The sequence below is a fragment of the Spodoptera frugiperda genome, chromosome 29 (genome assembly GCF_023101765.2).
Source record: "Spodoptera frugiperda isolate SF20-4 chromosome 29, AGI-APGP_CSIRO_Sfru_2.0, whole genome shotgun sequence".
NCBI classification, from domain to species: domain Eukaryota; kingdom Metazoa; phylum Arthropoda; class Insecta; order Lepidoptera; family Noctuidae; genus Spodoptera; species Spodoptera frugiperda.
Genome location: NC_064240.1, coordinates 3,355,588 through 3,375,471, shown reverse-complemented (window position 1 = coordinate 3,375,471; position 19,884 = coordinate 3,355,588). Strand labels below are relative to the sequence as shown.

General features: G+C 38.3%; 2 protein-coding genes across 2 annotated transcripts; both read right to left on the bottom strand.

The window, feature by feature from the left end:
- Positions 1–1,054: 1,054 nt before the first annotated feature.
- On the bottom strand, positions 1,055–16,929 carry LOC118268237 (uncharacterized). The gene is made up of 3 exons (XM_035582634.2): positions 16,364–16,929; positions 13,340–15,069; positions 1,055–2,664 (listed from the first exon to the last, which is right to left on the bottom strand). The coding sequence occupies exons 1-3, from the start codon at positions 16,731–16,733 to the stop codon at positions 1,075–1,077; spliced, it is 3,690 nt and encodes a 1,229-aa protein (XP_035438527.2). The 5' UTR covers positions 16,734–16,929; the 3' UTR covers positions 1,055–1,074.
- An 896-nt stretch (positions 16,930–17,825) lies between these two features.
- LOC118268576 (uncharacterized) lies at positions 17,826–19,075 on the bottom strand. The gene is made up of 2 exons (XM_050706661.1): positions 18,670–19,075; positions 17,826–17,833 (listed from the first exon to the last, which is right to left on the bottom strand). Exons 1-2 carry the CDS (start codon positions 19,073–19,075, stop codon positions 17,826–17,828), a joined length of 414 nt encoding a protein of 137 aa, XP_050562618.1.
- Between the last annotated feature and the right edge of the window lie 809 nt (positions 19,076–19,884).

Genomic DNA, 19,884 nt, shown 5'->3' with positions numbered 1-19,884 from the left:
CGTAAAACGTGGTAAATGTTCTAAGATTTATTTATTAATTTTAATACATTCTTCCAACATTGATTCTCCCCTCTTCTGTATTTATTCACCCCGTTTTCCCGTTATTATACAGGTGATGAACGGTTTATGAAAATAAAAAATCTATTTAGTCCGTCAGTTAGGTAATGAAAATATTAGACATGTATTTTTTTTGTCGCATAAGAAATTAGTATACCGATAACAAAAGAAGCAAGGCTAACTGTGTCATTTCTAAGTATAAAATGTACCTAGAAACAACGTCATACAATATTAAAATTCGACAGTATTTGTTTCCATGTATGATTAAGATATTTCATCAGAAGAGTGTATGTATAATTAAAATATGTATGAAAATACACTGAGAAAGAAATACTTTATCAAACGAAATATCTAATTCGTTAATAATATTTTTTTCTCATATGTATGTATAAAATTTCATCACTCCAGCCAATAAAAAATAGGCTCAATACTTGTCTATGTATATACATAACTTTTCTGATAACCCTGATATGATAGATAGTCGGTTTATCGAGAAAGGCTATGAACACTACGATCAATAGGAGCCGAGCAGCATGACAATAGTAAGAGTCTAACACTCCCTCTCGCTTCGCCCAGGACGGGAGAAATCATTGGATGATCTTCCCCCATTAAAAAAAAATATCATTGATGCCTCAGTTACTTAGTTTTTTATTCGATTATTTTATACCTAATGTTTGTTTTTACCATTGTCTCTGTAATATCTTGAAAACAGATATTTGAAATTTACAATAGATGGTGGTTTTTAATCGTAATTAGTTAGAATAGTGTGTACTTACGTTACTATAAGTACAAATAATGTATAACTTATATAATGTAGTGTGTTTTAAAAACGACAAACCTAGCTGATAAGAGAAGAACTCGATGAAGTCTCGATGATGATGAATAAGAAGCAAATAGGTTTAGTGTTTCAATCTGTAGTAATTTGTGGTTAATTATGGAAAAACTATGTTGAACTATAGTTATAATTCATGCTTTAAAAAATAAAAAAGTAAGAAAATCGATTATAAACACGTTTAATTATGTTGCTTCGCAAATCAAACTGTAACATATACAGAGGCATACAAAAAGTGGACACCACAAACACATAGCACAACAATACTTAATTAAATCGCATAAGCTTCTTTGAAATTTAAGTAATTCTAAGAATGTCGGGTAAAAAGATGGAAAGTAGCGGTAAATACAGAAACATGGTCTACGCTTCAGGACATTTAAGTACATATCAGTACAGGTAACTTCATGCTGCCATGCTCGTCTTTCAGATTTTCTCACTGCATCAATAATACAGTGATAGCTTCGAACAGCGTCGTATTTGGCTTTAGCTACTCTGTATTTAACATGATCTGCTGGGTTTTTGGAACCTTTAGGAGGTGGCGGTGGAGGAGGAGGCGAAGAAGGAAGAGGAGGTAAATTTTTACCTTTCCTCTTACCAACTTTTTTCTTTTTATTGTCTATTTTTTTGTTTGTTTTTCCTGTTGAAGTGGTGGATTTGTCCGTGCCACCTCCAGCATCAGCGCTAACGTCTGAGCTAACCTCCGGGCTGACGTCCGAGCTAACGTCAGCACGCGCACTTTTACCACGACCGCGGGGAGCAGCACCACCATCGGTAGGAGCAACAGTACTATGGCGGGGAGAAACACCACCACCGCGGGGTGCAACAACACCACCGGGACCAACACTATCGCGGGGGCTACCAATACCCGGGGGGCCAGTACTACCGCGTGGGGCAACACTACCGCGGGGGGCAGTAGTACCGCGACGACTATCAACTGGGCCAGCACGATCGCCAGGGCTAGCACCATCTTTGGGGACAGCACTACCGCGGGGGCCAGAACGGCGGCGGAAGCCAGGAACACCGCGACGACTATCGACAGGGCCATCACCATCGCCAGGGCTAGTACCATCTTTGGGGACAGCACTACCGCGGGGGCCAGAACGACGGTGGAAGCCAGGAACACCGCGAGTGCCAGCACTACTGCGGCGACCAGCACTACTGCGGCGACCAGCACCACCGCCGACGCCAGCACCACCGCCGACGCCAGCACCACCGCTGACGCGAGCACCACCGCCGACGCCAGCACCACCGCTGACGCCAGCACTGGGGCAAGCGCATGAACTAGCACCGTGATTGTGACTATGACCGGCGTTAGGGACAGCGCCATAGGCAGAACCAATGCCGGTACCATTTCTAGAGTCAGAGCAAGAGCAAGGGCAATACTCAGCGCCAGCACTGTAACCGGCGATAGTGGTAAAGCCATAGCCAGATCTAGTCCCAGTACCAACATCGTCCGTTACGACTTGTAATGGACGACGTTTATACGCGGGCCTGATAGCAAACTCGTCAACACATGACCGTGGTGAACATTTATTAACTGGAATAGCATAACAGGGCAAACGATCGAAATTTGGTGGTGGTGTAGTTGCAGGTGCTGATGGGTAATAGTATTTGACATTTGGTTCTGATCGTTTATTAGGAGTTTTATAACCAGTGTAGCGCATTGTTAAAAAGTTCAAGTCTGGATATGGCAACTGCTGTTTAGCAGACTGGGTATAATGTTGCATGTTCCTGCTCGCTGAATTCTTTTGTCTCCGCCTCGATGTGTATCGCCGCTGTAACAATCCATTAGGTTGTTTTTCTACAGGTGTCTTGTTCAGTACGACATTCACACGAACTCTTTTTATAATGGACTCTTTAGAAATTGTAGTGGGTTTGGAGACATTTCATATATTTTTTTCAACTTTTAAGACTTTAAACCTATTTCAAGTTTCTGAGGATTTTCCGGTATTCATTGACTTGGAAAATTCCTTGCTAAGTATACAAGTTAAGATTTACCTACAGCATTTTGGGGGGATAGATGTTTATCTAATTTAACGAGCGTCAAACTTTCTATCTTAATGGTTTACAAATTCTGTAAACTTATTGTTTAGGTAGAATCTGTTAATATAATAGAATATGCTGCTAAGTGGTTTTTATATAGGTATATATAATATGAATAATTAGACGAATATAGAATAAATAGTTTTTGTAAGTGGAACAAACATCCGAAACTGAATGTTTTTTTTTTTCCTATTTTTAGGAAACTGAGCAACTTATTTTTGTGAACAAACCAACATTTGTTTTTTTTTTGGCCAGACTGCGTTTCAAATAATGTTTCAGTTATGGTAGTGGTAAAGGTAGAGGTGATTGATGAGACAAAAGTAGATAGCCTCCTTTAAGTTTTGATAGATTTATAATTCGGTAAAGGCAATGCTAAAAAATTTTGTTCATGTTTATTTAAAGTGATATGTTCTGTAAGGTTACATTTTGTTTTTTTATGGCAAAGAGCGGCAAATGAGCAGAAGTATCCCCTGATAGTAACAATACAACGCCTGATATTTAGACCTGATATACCTACACTTGTAACTCCTTTAGATGGTAACATCTAGAGTTACAAGTGCGTTGCCGTTCCTGCTTTTTAGAGATTAGTATTGAGATTGCAATTGAAATTGAGGTCGTGATGAGAAGGAGGTGGATCCTTGGAGGATTGAGCCTCCGCTAAACTCACTCACACGGTGAATACAACGCAAATTATTTTACGGTAGATTTATTTAAGACCTGTCGCAATCATCACTCCGGTCGAGCCGCCATCCTTGCCAAAGCTCTACCAAGTGAAGTATTTAGATTTTGTTTTAATGGTGATATGTGACTGAGATATTAATTTAGTTGTGTTTTACCGACTATTTTTTTTTCTTTTAATGGTAATGCTCGTGGCAATGATCGTTTGATGGCGAGTTTTTGTGTGTACTATATGTGGTTCGACAAGTTGGTAGGTAATATGTAAATAATGGCCATTAATTGTTAGCCACAAACCGATACTTTTTTAATTTTACTGATTTGGGTAACATTTATTATGTACTTTATAATATGTATGTACTATTCCTTTGCAAATAGAAGAAGCTGAAGCTGTTGTTTAAAAAAATCTATTCGAACAACCTAATGATTATTTTCTCTGCTGAATGTAAATATGAAGTTCTGTGCAAACAGTTACGCTTAGTTGTATTTGCATTCATAACAAGCGGGATGATGCTCTCAAAATTATGACGGGAAAGCCAATACGAATTATGTTTGAATTTCTGCACCAATTGGTAGTACCAAAACTATGTTGAACTGCAGTCAATACAAGCTAAATAAAAATTAAAAAAAAGTAACAGAGTCGATTGTAAATATGTTTAATTATGCTATCTGCATACTAAACCTAAACATGCATATGCACATATAAAACATGGACTCCACAAACATATAGCAAGACCATACATGCAAGTCTGACAACAAGTTTGTTGACATCTAACTAAACTTAAGAATATTGGGTAAAAATTAGGACAACGCTTGTGAATCCAGAAACAAGGCCTGCGCTTCAGGGCATGTATGTACATGGGACGACAGGTAACTTCATTTGGCCATGCTTCCTTCTCAGAATTCTTGGCTTGATCCATAATACACCGATAGTTATACATTGCCTCGTATTTAGCTCTTTTTAATTTGTATTTAGCTTTAGCTACTTTGCCTTTAGGTTCAATCTCAGGAGGAGGAGGTAAATAATATGTTTTATCTTTCTCCTGCTGTACAATTACTCTCTTATTCTTTCTTTGTTGATGATTTTGATACTGCTTTATCGTTGAACGTCGTACATTACGTAATTCCCTATCAACACGCTCCAAATCACGCTGAGGATCACGACGGTCGGTACGAGTAGTGCGAACGTCATAATTGGTCCGATTCTCAATGTTAGTTACGTTAGTAATATCGCGACGATTAATGTTAGTAACATCGCGACGGTTAATGTTAGTAACATCACGACGATTACTGCGATAATCATCACGACGATTACTTCGCGAATCATCACGACGATTACTGCGCGAATCATCACGGCGATTACTGCGCGAATCATCACGGCGATTACTGCGCGAATCATCACGGCGATTACTGCGCGAATCATCACGACGATTACTGCGCGCTTCATCTTGAGGTGTGAGAGGAATACCACGAGGATCATAAGGATCAATGCGGCCACTATAATCAGGACGGGCACCAGGACGGGGGGCAGCGCCAGGTCCAGCACGAGAGTCAGCATAACCATCATAGGCAGGGCTACTGGCACTCCCGGGGCTGGCAGCACCAGAGCCAGCACCAGCACCAGGACCGGCACCAGCGCCAGGGTAAGAACCAGAGCCAGGGTAAGCACCAGCGCCAGGGTAAGTACCAGCGCCAGGGTAAGTACCAGCGCCAGGGTAAGTACCAGGGCTGCCAGCACCAGGGCCGGCACCAGCGCCAGGGTAAGGACCAGCGCCAGGGTAACTACCAGCACTACCAGCACCAGAGCCAGCACCAGCACCAGAGTCAGCACCAGCACCAGGACCGGCACCAGCACCAGGACCGGCACCAGCGCCAGGGTAAGACCCAGCGCCAGGGTATGTACCAGCGCCAGGGTAAGTACCAGGGCTGCCCAGCGCCAGGGTAAGTACCAGCGCCAGGGTAAGGACCACCGCCAGGGACACCATCAGCACCAGGGTAAGAACCACCGCCAGGGACAGCTCCAGCGCCAGGGTAAGGACCAGCGCCAGGGACAGCACCAGCGCCAGGGTAAGGACCAGCGCCAGGGTAAGGACCAGCGCCCGGATAAGGACCAGCGCCAGGGTAAGGACCAGTGCCAGGATAAGGACCAGCGCCAGGGACAGTACCAGCTCCAGGATAAGGACCAACACCAGGGTAAGGACCAGCACCAGGGTAAGCACCAGCGCCAGGGTAAGCACCAGCGCCAGGGTAAGGACCCGCGCCAGGAGCAACAGAGTCAGGGAAAGGACTAACACCAGGGCCAACGCCAGCACCAAGAACAGCATCGAAACCATGAGCAGTGACAGCGCCAGCACCAACGTCGTCCATAACTACTCGTAAAGGACGACGTTTATATGCACGTCTAAGTGCAAATTCATCAAAACAAGTTCGTGGCCCACATTTATTAGCTGGAATTGCATAACAAGGTAAGCGATCGAAATTTGGTGGTGGTGTAGTAGGTGGTGGCGGGGGTCTATCATTGAAATAACGCATTGATGCTCGGTTAAAGTCTGGGTACGGCGACTGCTGTCCACCAAACTGAGTATTCGGTGGCATTACGCCGCTTGGACCTGCTCCTGGCTGTTGCTCTCCTAAAGGTGTATCTCCAGGTGGACATTTACAAGAACTCTTTTTTAATACGGACTTTTTTGGAAAAAGAGTTTCTTTTAAACTTTTAATAGGGCTTTTTTTCTTTTGAGGACTTAACTCACCACCTTCTTTTGTTGGATTTTCTTGGTTTGGTGCAAATTGCTGAATAAGTGGTTTTTGTTCGGTTGGTATAATATTCGCGTTTTGAACAATTTCAGACCGCTGAACTATAATACGTTGTTTTCCGAATAAGTTATTGCGTAAACCTATGCTGTGTGTATTATCGTGGACTCGTGTGTGTCGTTTTTTCTTAGTGGAACAAACATCCGAAACCAAATAAGATTTTTGAAAATTCACCGTTATTTCTTTATTAGTCCTCTCAGTAGATTGGGTACCTTCATATTTTTGTAAGCCAACAGATATTTGTGTTTTCGGGCGTAGTTGTCTAACACAAATGGCTTTATCCTGGAAGCTACGCGTTTGCTGGTATTTGTGATTTTTTTTTTCTTTTAGCTTAGATCGTGGTTCAGGTTTATGTTTGTGTTTAGCAACAGATACTAATGATATGTTTTTATCTTTACATTGACGAGTTGAGTCAGTTTGTTGAGAAACTACTCGTGTACCTAAAGATTGAACATGTTTTGCTTTTGCGTAGTGATCACGTACATTTGACTTCACAATAATGTTAGTTCCCACAACAGTTTTATCTGGGGGAGGTGATGTATACTTAGATGAAAGGCTATTTCGATCACAATTGTAATTTTGTGACGACACAGTTACAGATTGTTGACAATTTGAACACTGGCCGACTCTTTCCGAAAGGTCAGAATGTTGAATATTGTTTGCCGAGGATTTTACAGATATTTGCTTTAAACTATCATATGATAATTGAGGTGATATTTTATTGGCTGATAATTTACTAGAAGTATTTTTTTCACATTTCCGTGAATTTGATGATATTTTGCATTGTAGTTTTGCGGGACGACAATCACATTTACCGGAATGAATTGGTGCCGTTTGAACGGTTTGAGAAAGGAATGGCTTTTCTTCATTTGTGTATGAATATATTGATATTTTATCTGTGTCATTTCTTACATTTTCAGTAATTTGAATGGATTGGTGATGATCTGTTAAAGGTATTTTAGACGTGAAATGCTCACGGTCATGACTATGCTTAAGGTGCTCGGACGACACTTTTTGATTCGTTACTGTCATTTGTTTGTACTTTTCTGGACAAGAAGGAGTTTGTGTCAATATACTTTGCGGACATAAATAGCTATTAGATTCCATTCTATATGAAACATTACTTAAAGGTGAACCATTACTTAAAATTGGAGTCCTAGTCCAATATTCGGTTTGCCTTAGTCGTTCTTTTAGTGCACATTTACATCTGCCTGGAATCGTAGGCACGATGGGGTGTAAAGCGTCAGGAGGATAATAAGGTCTAGGTACAACATATTTGAATGCAGACTGAGAGTCATCATCATCTTCTTCATCATATTCTGATTGCTGTTGTGCAATCACGTTAGTTTCAAACATGCTCTCAGTCCAATTTCCTGACGGAAATATTGTCGTAGCAATCTCTTTCTTGGAACTAAAGTGATCAGATGATCTTTGAATACTGCCACTAACAATTTTTTGGCCTGAAACTGTATCTAGAGAGCGATGAAATATAGATGAAAATTGTGTTACTCTATGCTGTTGACATGGCATATTTTGTGATTTTTTCTTAAATGGGACCTCGAATATTTTGTGTGACCTCATAGTTGCAATCGGTTCACTTGTATCGTGGCCATTTAAGCACTCAGCTTGAATTCTTGGCTTACCACTAGCTGCTCTTTTACTTGAGGAAAGATTCCTAAAAGGTCTTGATGATAAATCATCTACCATACAACGACATTCTGAACTAAAGTGGGTGGAAAAAGAAGAACGTTGGGAAGATTTTGATGGGCGACCTAAACTACGTGTCGATAAACATGAGTAAGATTTATGTACACTTAAAGGTTTCCGTATGCAACGAGACTTTTGTGCAGTTTTCTTTGAAGAAGTTCTATTGACCTTGCAGAAACAACTACTGTGTGTCATGCTGTGCCCAGAGTATATTAATAAAGCGGGTTTTTTTGTTGTTTTAGGTATTTTACTACGTCCAGAAGAACTAACATTTGATTTATGTGTCTTTAGTGAATTTTCATCAAGTGTCATTACCCAGGGGTCATCAACTGGGCAACTACATTGCGTATGACACACGTGTGATGAAAACGTTTCAACTTTACTGTCTAACCGAGATGAAATTAATTGTTGTACCAAGTTATTTTTACCCTCTCGTGGTTTATGCTTTGAAGCTAATTTAAATTGTGATGCAGATATAATCACCGAGCAAAGATTATTTCTAATATTTGACTGGAGCGGATCAAAATTTTCACTTGAACGTTTTGTAGTACATTTGCTTTTTGATATTAATTTACTTAACGTATTACTTAATAACTTAGAACGGAACTTCGAAACTATTCTGTTATATTTTGATAATCCCTTTGAGGAAGATGGACAAATTGACGTTTTAGAGCTTGAAGACGAGAAGGATGGACTTTTTTCAATTTTCTCACTACCAATAGAAGAGTAAGATTCTGTTTTTGCTGCTGGTGCAGTACCATGGGCACTTAAACTGAAGTCTGCCGCAGGCAAGGGCAAGAAAAATGGTTGTGCTTTATTTTTAGCCCCTGGTTTTGTTTTCGTTTTCGAATCACACTCTTTGATTTGTTCTTTGCTTGGTTGTTGTTTGACTTTTTGATCTTTGCTTGGTTGTTGTTTGACTTTTTGTTCTTTGCTTGGTTGTTGTTTGACTTTTTGCGGTTTGTTTTTCCGTTGTTTGGCTATTGTTTCATAGCATGGATCACTGCATGTTTTTTTGGCTGTTTTAGGTACCGGCGGTAGACAAGGCAGTTTGCTAGGATCATATTCGCATTCTTCTGAACTGTCTGATTTTGGTGGTGTTGGTGGTGGCGATGGTGGGGGCGTTCCTGGTTTCGGTCTTTTAACAGGCTTTTGTTTTGGGGGTGGTGGTGAGGCTAATATACATGATTCTTGGCTACACTCCTTCGTATGTTTAAGTTTTTTGCGTTTCGGTGGCGATGGAAGACAAGGTTGACTGGGGTCGTAGCCTTTATCCGCATATTTTTCTTTTGATTTTGGCTTTGATGATGGTGGTGATGCTCGTTTGGGTTTTTTTTCTGCAGAAGTTTTTTTTTTTTTTGGCGGTGATGGTGGTGGAGATGTTTTTTTTGTAGATTTTTTGTCGGCGGGTTTTTGTTTTTCTTTCGATGGTGATGATGGTGGCGATGATTTTTTTGCTGGTTTTTTATCGACAGATTTTTGTTTTGACTTTGTTGGTGATGGTGGTGGCGATGGCTTTTTGCTGGCAGATTTTTTATCAGGCTTTTGTTTTGTTTTTGATGGCGATGGCGATGGTGACTTTGTTTTGGATTTCTTTTCAGAAGGTTTTTCTTTGGATTTTGTCTTTGACGGTGGTGGAGATGATTTCTTTGCAGATTTTTTATCGACAGTTTTTTGTTTTGACTTCGTTGGTGATGGTGGTGGCGATGGCTTTTTGCTGGCAGATTTTTTATCAGGCTTTTGTTTTGTTTTTGATGGCGATGGCGATGGCGGTGGCGACTTTGTTTTGGATTTCTTTTCAGAAGGTTTTTCTTTGGATTTTGTCTTTGACGGTGGTGGAGATTTCTTTGCAGATTTTTGTTTTGACTTTGTCGGTGATGGTGGTGGCGATTTTTGTTTTGGTTTTTTATCAACAGACTTTTGTTTTGATGCTTTCTTGTCGGGCTTTTTCTTAGGATCCTTTGTTGATAAGCATGTACACCCTGTATGAATCAGAGAACCCGTTGATAGTTTATGCAATATCTCCTTGCTCACACACTTGCATTCTTGACTCTTTTCGTGTGTTGGTTTATCTCCACTCTTAGAAGAACTTGAACTTTTTGAACTCGAAGATTTCGAAGATTTTGGAGATTTTGGAGATTTTGGAGATTTTGGAGATTTTGGAGATTTTGGAGATTTTGGAGATTTTGAAGATTTTGAAGATTTTGAAGATTTGGAAGATTTTGAAGATTTTGAAGTTTTTGAAGATTTTTTACTTATCTTGGTATCTGAACTTGATTTTTTCTTCGAGGGTTTCGAAGTTGAAGAAGTCTGCGTTTTCAATGACTGCTTCGTTTTAGGCTTTTGAGTTTTAGATGGAACTTGGTTGGTTTTAGAGGATTTCCTTTTAAATTTGTCTGCAAATCTGCATTTTTGTAAGCAAGAAGTTTTAGAAGGTACCTGAGAAAACTTAACTCGTGTTGTAGAACCATCACCACAAGATATTAAAAACTCTCCTGGACTTTTTTGTGTAATGCGAGACTCTGTTCGATAAGCACTAATCGTTGGTTTAGAAGATAGTACACTCAAAAAACTTTTCTTTTCTGGTTGGGCAATGGATCCGCTCATACAAACACAGTCAGATGTTAAATCAAATTCAGGAGTTTCCTGCGCATGTTCAGCAATATTACCTGCACGGGGATACATTATGGAACCTGACTGATGAGCAGACATCATATTACTCTGAGATCGTTTGGTACGAATGTGACTGCGTGACTTAAATTGTTTCGTATTTCTAAATACGTTTGATTTGTTTTCGCTACACTCAGAAGACACTACGAAAATGTTCGACAAATCTGTTTGTGTTATTTCAGTTTCCTCGTTCATTGCACTAGTCATAGGAAATTGAATGAGAGACGACAGATTTTTCTTGTCAACAGTTTGGTCTTTTACTGGTCTAGACTCCAGAGATTCCCTAGATGTTAACTCACAATTACAGTTTGATTCAATACTGATTGGCTGGTCGTCGAGTGTCTGTGAATTTCTTGCTTGGTTTACAGGATATTTTAATCCTAGAAGGATTTGTTTGCTCGAAGATTTAACAGGTGAACCATTTTTAGCTAAACTATTTTTATGACCCATAGTACCGAATAGCTGTTCACTTGGACATTCACATACTGAAGTTAAACCACTATCACATTGACATTGTATTTCTTTCGACTTGACCGCTGATGATACTCGTTTAGTCACTGTATTTTGACCTGTTTTATCATTTAATGGTTTTTGTATTTTTCTACTAACTGGCGGCTCGACTGGCGAGCACCCACAAGGTATTTTATTTACATCATGCCTTTTAGGTGACGTTTCTTGCTTGCTTGTACGTTCAGCTTTATTTGCTACAGTCGTATAAAATGATGTTGCGCTAAAATTGTTAAAATTTTCATGTTTGCCCCAAAATATTTCAGTTGGTGTCTTTTGAGATAACGATGTTTCATGAGATTCTACTAATCTATCATTTGCCGTTTGTATGTATTGATCAATTTCTAATTTTGTTTGAATCGCTGTTACTTGTCGGGGAGACGGACATTGTGCTACCACAGGATTTTGAGTTTGTATTGCTTTATAAAATGTGTTTCTTAAACCGAGTTCCTTTTGCAGTTTATTGTGAGTAAAAGGAAAAGTTTCAGTAATTCCGGGTTTTATGGCTTGCTCTCTGGAAGCACTCATTTGAATTGTTGATCCAATTACCTCCGTTGCAACATCCAATGAACAAGTTTCCAAAAATAAATGCGAATTTACCTTATAGTTCACTTTCGGGGTTTGAACTTCTACACAATTAATTTTCTTAGTTTTCTCAGGCCAATTACATTTTATTCCTTTGTCATGAGAGGTGTAACTAGTGCTAATATTATTACAAGAACATTTTTTTTGTTGTTTTGGTGCTCTAACTATTGTATAGCCGAGTGAGCATGGTAAATTGATAGTTGTATTCGGTGACAAACGTTTACAACACTTTGAACAGCAATTCTCCTTCGTCTTTGATTGAATACATGCTTTAGCCTTTGTTTTCGTTTTCGTCGATTTCTCTTCACATGCACAGTCAACAGAGTCTTGAGGTGAAACAAGTTTTTTATCACAAATTTCTTTATTTTCAGTTGTCTGTGAAGTTTTTTGCGATATCTTTTCTGTCTTGCCCAAGGGTTTTTGTATGCTTTTATCGGTTTTTGTTGGTGTCTGGGTAAATGTTGTTGATTTGTCAGGAATATTTATGGATGATGTATTTTTATCAACTTTACATGCCTTGGGACTGCAAGCGCAATTTACGGATACCTGTTTGTCTATTTCACAGGTTTTTTTACCGGTTTGTTGGGGTTTTATTATTTTTTCTCCTGATTTTTTACCTTCACAACTACACTTTATTGGTGTGTTACTGCCAACAGCAGCCGGGCTGTTATCTTGTTTTGCACTTGCTTTTTTAGTAGCACAAGGGCAAGGCCATTCAATATTAGACTTCTCGCTATCTGTTGTATTTGTCGAATCATTAGATTGAACCTTTTGCAATGTATTTTGTGTTTTATGAGCGAAATTAATTTTGTATGTACTTGTGTCAGCATTTTTATTCAGTGCAGTTGATGATATTTTTGCCAGAAGACATTTATTGTGAGTGCGATGTACATCTCGGTGTGTGTGTAAATGATTATCGATAATGACCTGCTTATGATTTCTACGACGAGAACGATTTAAAACTAATTCACATTGCGTGTTCTGATCTCGTGTATCGTTGGTTTGAGCATTTGGGGAATGTTTTGAAGATTTAAATTTGTTTATGTCTGTGAAACCGGCTATCTTATGAGGACCAAGAGATTTCTTACCGGCATTAATTACTTCATTCTTAGTCCAACGTTTAGTAATCTGTCCCTTCAAGCCTTTTAGCATAACGCTTGGTGTGTATTTTGTTGAAGTATTTAATGTTTTACCAGCTAAACCAAATTTTTGTGATCTAAATGTTTCCATATTTGTAATAATAGGATGTTTTGTTCCACATGCGCAATTGAACACAACTCCAAGAGGCTGTGTGCCAAATTTCCGATTACTAAAATAATCTTTAGAAGAATCTTTTTGTGAATTATTGACATTAAAATTACGATTAATCGGATTATTTTGAATTGCTGATTGATTTACAGAACTGTATTCGATACCGGAATTTGTAGGAAAAAATATCGGTGAAATATTTACCTGATGCGTGTGAAGACGTTGTGGTACCATTGGCATGAACACTGAAGAGCTTTGCATCATTTTATTTCGACAGACTCTGTTTCGTGAATATAATTTATCGCAAGTACATCCGGGTACAGATTTTCTGATCATCGGGCCGGCATCCCCTGCTGGTGACGATTCACATTTTGAATAACTGGGATTATACTGAGCCCCATGTACTGAACATGGGACAAGAAACGGTTTATGTTTTGACTTTATCTTCGGTCGGCACTTTTCGTTGCAAGTGTTAGATTTGGGCCAAAATGACGGTATAAATTCACATCGCATATTTTGCACTACTCGAGTGCCAGCACCAAATCGTGCATTGCTTCGTCTTGTGGATTTCGTTGTTCCTCCTCTATTATCTGCATAGAACGAAGCATATTTCTTTTTTGGGTTTGGATGTTTGTATTCTACAAATGAGGACCCAGCACAAGTTGGTTTATTTTTAAGCTTAAGCATAGACACCAATGCATTAAATGAATGAACAACAGTTCCAAACGCGCGTGAGTACCAACTCGCCACTGATGTCATAAGGCTCCTTTTGCTTTCAGGCAAACAATCGTCTATACACGCTTGTTGGAATTCACTTCCCACCTCTTTCTTACGAAATTTGTTCACAAAATAATTCATCATTGGAATTGACCTCTTGGAAGCATCACCATTTAAACTGGTTACCTTGACAGGGCACATTATTACCCATGCCAGAATGACTGCCAGCAAACATGGAGACCACACCACAATAAGCAATCCGAAAAACAAATATTTCATACATTTTTTCCCTGACGGTAACTTTTTTAAAGTGACTTTGAAGCGGTGAAAACATCCTAAGAATAATTTGTAACGTTTATTGCTGGTACAAACTTTCTTATTCGTCTTGATACATTTCTTTTTACAAGTAGCATGCGGTGTATTCTGTGCAGGGGACGTACTAGAAACACTTGAGCTCAGTGTGCTTTGCTCCAGGTTACCATTTGGGTGCTCTGAAACTTCGGGGATGTTGCCTTTACTAGAGCCAATGCACGCGTCACATTGACATCTAGTTAGGGGGCTGAGCGATGAAGGTGAAACACATACAATTTTATCTTTGCCCATACGACGTGACCGGTCTTTGGACATAACATCATCATGGTCGTCAAAGGAATCGTGTCGATGTTGAAGTCTTCTGAGCTGTGGTCGTGTATGAGTATTTAGATTGTAATAAATGGCGGGGATCTCACTCTTTCCAGTGGAATTAAGAACCCGCATTGCGTGATGTTTACAACAACTTGTTGTTGGCTGTGTTGGTTCTTTACATTTTCGATTGAATCCTTTTTTAATTTTTTTAAAGGGTAATTTGTCTAAGTTTAGGTAATTGCACGACACGTGATAAAGATATGGATCAATATTATGTCGATTACTTTTTTGAAAACCAAATACATCGCTCGGTAATTTTGTATCCTGTTTCTTTCTAAAACTCTTTCTTTCGTCCTCGGTCTGTTTTCTACAATGTCGTACAAAACTTGGTGTTTCGCGCGCAAATAAAAAATGTACTTGTTCATTCTTAACTTTCTTCGCACGTTTATCTTCTTTTTTCGGATCTTCCTTAGACTTTTTGTGGAACAAATTAAGAGTTCGCTTCTTATTATACGAATGCGCCTTGTCCTGACTTACTTTGGGTACGTTTATAAAACTAGAATTCTTTTTAAGTTCACGTTTTTTCGGTTTACCTGAAAAGGATTAAAAGTTGGGGACTTAATATTTTTTAAGTTTTCACAATATAATTATGTTAATGGGGTGCGTCAAAGTAAAATAAAATAAAAACAGGGTAGCTACAAATTACAAAAAAAAAACGTAAAAAATTCTGAGTACTCACATAGCCGTGTAGCACGTAACGTATCAGATTCAGTATCAAATGAGTACGTAGGCACGACTGCACGAGCTGCTGCGAGCCGTTCGCGGAACGAGTTCAGCGAGCGCGCAGCTAGATACTCTGTGGACCGTGGACCAGCCGTGCACGTTGATATTGTATCTGATACGTTACGTGCTACACGGTCAAGTGAGCACCCAGCTTTAAATTTTCTTAGGTTTTTTTAAATATATAGCTTAGTATCGGATGGTATGAGATTTATAATAATAAAACATGTTAACGTATAATCTTTTAGAGAAAAGTAATTGGATGATTTTCCCCCAAAAAAAGGTTTCATATATCACAAATGTGTGGTATATGAAACATGAAATTATGTGCATTCCGCAAACGCCACAAAGGGCCATCAGATCACCACAGGTGAGGTTAATGCCCGATACGGTGCCGCGGATGACTTAACAGGTTGACGGTGGTCCAGCTTGGAAAAGGACAGAAGTAAGAACAGTAAAATTTTTTAGTCATTGCGAGTCTGATACTCTCTCTCTCTCTCTCTCTCTCGCCTCACCCAAGGCAGGACGGGTCATAGAATGATTTTTCCCCTTAAAAAAAGAGGCTCGTATTACTCGATGCGGCGCTGCGGCGCGCGGCGCGGGGCAACGTCGCCGTGTAGACACTGCAACCCACTAAAACTGTGTATAATTTGATCAACTGTAACAGTTGATTATAGTAATTTTGACTAGCCTTTCAGAAACTGGAAGTTAGTTGGTAAAAGAATTACATCCAAACAGAAGCAGTTGGCTCAGAATTTTAAGGTTCCATACCCCAATGTTCTTTTTCGAGGATAACAAATAAATCCCTATACTTTGTTGATCAAGGGCCTTTATCGTATAAGTACCCGATAAACTAATGTGGCAGATACATCGTTCATACAAATTACATATTTAAATGTATGTAGGTAGCGGTCTAGCGCCTATCCAGACATTGTGAAAAAGGCCCTTAGAATGTTGTTTCTTTGTTGATCAACTGGTGTCTGTTTGGACGTTGACGTTCTCGGACACCCTGTGTACATACATGTGTAATTATGTAACAATGAAATAACCCTTCGCGGAGCAGAAAATATGATGATGAATATGTAATTTTCCAGGAAATTAACTTACATTTGGAAGTAATACTGAAGATTTCACTTTTTGATTTATGTTTCATGAAACTTGAAAGCCTGGACGTTGGTGTCCTGGAAGCTTGGTCTTTTGCCAGGCATTGTTTTGACGTCCCAGGCGGTCCTATTTTATCAACCAGATATTTAATGTTTACCCCGTCACCAAATTTCTGCGGTGCCTTCTGAGGCCAAATTTTGTCATCCAGACATTTACTATCATTTTCAGATTCAATTGTTTCATACTGCTTATCATCGAAATTACTTTTATATTTTTTCTTATGTTCTTCAAGTTCTGCGACGTACTTCTTCCTGCCTTCTTTTTCACTTACCAACGTATTAAACTCCACAACTCGTAATCTATGCAAATCCATACTCTCGCATGACAAATAATTGTTTATACATTCGATGGTAAAACAACATTCGATGGATTTTTTATTTACGTAGACAGTACATTAACCATCGGACATATTTCAAAATGTCTTAATATTATTAATTAATTAAATAATTAATAAAATTGTAAATAAATGTTAAAAACTTAAATACAAATTATCAAAACTGACAGTTAAAAGGATTAAAAATTTCTATTTATTTTTTTCTAACTTTCTATAAAAAAGTTTGATTTAAGAAGTTTTAAAGAAATATCTTTCATAGCTGGCTGGTAATATATTTCAGAACAAGGTTTCTAAGGAGCTTTTACGTTAGACCTTAAGGAAAAGTGCTGATCCAGAGCATATGAGAATAAGTTTAAAAGCAGTCTTCAAAATCACCTAATATTAAAATCGTACTACACACTGAAGGAATTCCTGGATGATAAGTTACTTTCTAAAGACAATCACATAACTCAAAACTGTTCCTGCTTTTACTTTGGGATTGTTGATATTGTTATATTTCTACTCTCTAATAAAATGTCTCCAAAATTAGAACAATGTTAACCAATTTATTTTATCTACCTATACTATATTATACGAAAATGTTTAATTTTGTAAATTAAACTTATTATTTTATCTATTAAGGACTGAATGATGACCATTATCATGCGCCATTATCTCGTGGTTGGCTGAATCCATTCTCATGCGGTATATTTTCAGAATAGTATTTTTCAGACTTAGGAGAAAGTTTAGGGATATTACATGACTTAAAAAAATGGAGGCGGTTAGGAAAACTGAAGGTGGTTCTCCCTTTTTTAAAATAAAAGATTTATTTCTGTATACATAGGTACATATACATATAAGTATAGTTGGAAGCAAATAGTTTTTATAAACAACTAGCTTCTGCCCGCGACTTTGTTCGCGGAAAAAAATTAAAAATGGGGATGAGAAATAGATGTTGGCCGATTCTCATAGATACCGGATAAGCACAAAAAATTTCATCAAAATCGGTCAAGCCGTTTCGGAGGAGTATGGCAACGAAAACTGTAACACGAGAATTTTGATATATTTTATCAATAAATCTACTAAACCCAACTATAAGCCTACGGAATGGACCTTAAGGAAAAATAAACTATTACTATAAAAAAATTGCTGATAAAGAGGATAAAAGAAAAAATTTAGCAAAACAATCACAAAAACATAGTGATGAACAAGTGTACAGAATTTCACAAACGAAAAGCACCTCCAACACATATAGAAAATAATTTGACTGCACGGTTGGTGCGGTGGCTGGGCAACCGGCTGCCGCGCAACGGGTAGCGGGTTCGATTCCCGCACGGAACAACTCTTTGTGTGGTTCACAAATTGTTGTTTCGGGTCTGGGTGTCATGTGCATGTGAACTTGTATGTTTGTAAATGCACCCACGACACGAGAAAATCCTAATGTGGTACGTTTTAAAAAAAAAATCCTATATTCTCTGTCGATTCATTTTTTAAATTAACTCTCTGTACTGTGTTTTAGTCACTAAGATTTGTGATAAGGCAAGAAAAGAACAAACAACAATATATTAGAACAGATTTAAATTACAATGAAATCATTTGTTACATTATTTTATTGTTTAACATCTTGCAGAACAACATAAGCAGCAATAGCAGCTTGCTAAACATGCTAAGAACGGGGACCACAACAGTAAGGCACCTATCATAGCCAAAAATATCAGCAGTTGTTTAAATATCGCCCGAGCAGATGAATTTTTACAGTTTGTACGTATAGGAATCCATATCGGAGGCGTTCCTATTAAGTCTCGACAAATGCCAGGAGGAATACATAATCCGCAAGGGTCACCTGAAATGAAGCTTTTATTCTTTTTGTCAATATTTTCACTAAAGTCCTTAAGGCGGCGCTTCGTTTTCTTCATTGACTTTGTCAATGATTTACCTAAACTTTTCCGTTTTTTTGGATCCTTCGGTGAATCTTTTTCCGATTCTGATCCGGTCTTCTTTGATGATTCCGATTTCGAGCGATCTTTTCTACCTTTGGTCTTCTTTGCTGATTCTTCTTCCGATTCCGATTGCGAGGAACGTTTTCTACCTTTGGTCTTCTTTGATAATTTCTCTTTCGATTTCCGGGAACGCTTTTTATCTTTGTCCTTCTTTGATCGTTTTTCTTTCGATTCTTTTTTCTTCTTTTTATCTTTGGTTTTTGAGGTGGTATTTTCATCTACATCATTTTTTGATGAATATTTCTTAAAGCGTTGTTTCTTATCTTTGATTACCTTAATCGATTTCTCATTCCCCTCATAACATGTATTAGATATTTTCAAGCCATGCCTTTTTCCTTCCATTTTTTCCTGGAGGTCTTCACAGCTTGATAAATATTTCTTAATTTTTTTTGGTTTCTTGGTTTTTGGTTGCTTTTTCTGCTTTAACGTTTTTTTAATAGTATCATTACTTGAATTACATTCCTTGTAACGACATTTTGTTTTCTTTTTGTAAAATATCTTACATATGATTTTCTTGAGAATATTTTTTACGCCGCACGTATGTTTTCGTTTCATCTTAACTTTGGGTTGTTTCAAATTATGAGTACCTAAAGCCTTTTCGCCGCATAAACATGGACCTTGGCAAGTTTGCAGGCGTTGCAACATCGTTTGGATTTGTTCATACAATTCCTGCCTCTTGTTTTCACATCCGGCACACGTCTCAACTTTTGTTTTACACCGGATATCTTCATTTAGCCGTTTCGTCGCAGTAACTACACGGTGGAGTTTTTTTACGGTATTCTTTAATTTACTCGCTACTTTTAAATCTGTTTTTGATTTACAGCATCTATTATTTTTGATTTCCATAAGTTTTTCATCTAACAATTCATGCATTAGCATTAGATCTCTTTCCTTATTTTCTAAAGATAAAGCTTTTTCCAGTAGTGAACGTGATAATGTACAATGTTGACAACCCATTTTGCTTATATTTATATAGGTAGCTAAATAATACTGTTCTGGACACCCGTGCTATGAATAATGTGGAAAATCTTATGAACACGAAAAAGTCATAATGTATCATCTGTTGGTTTTATAAAATGATGTTTTGTTGGGTATTACTGTTACTGTGTTTAAATTATTTTATATTGATTACATTTTTTTTAGTTTTTATT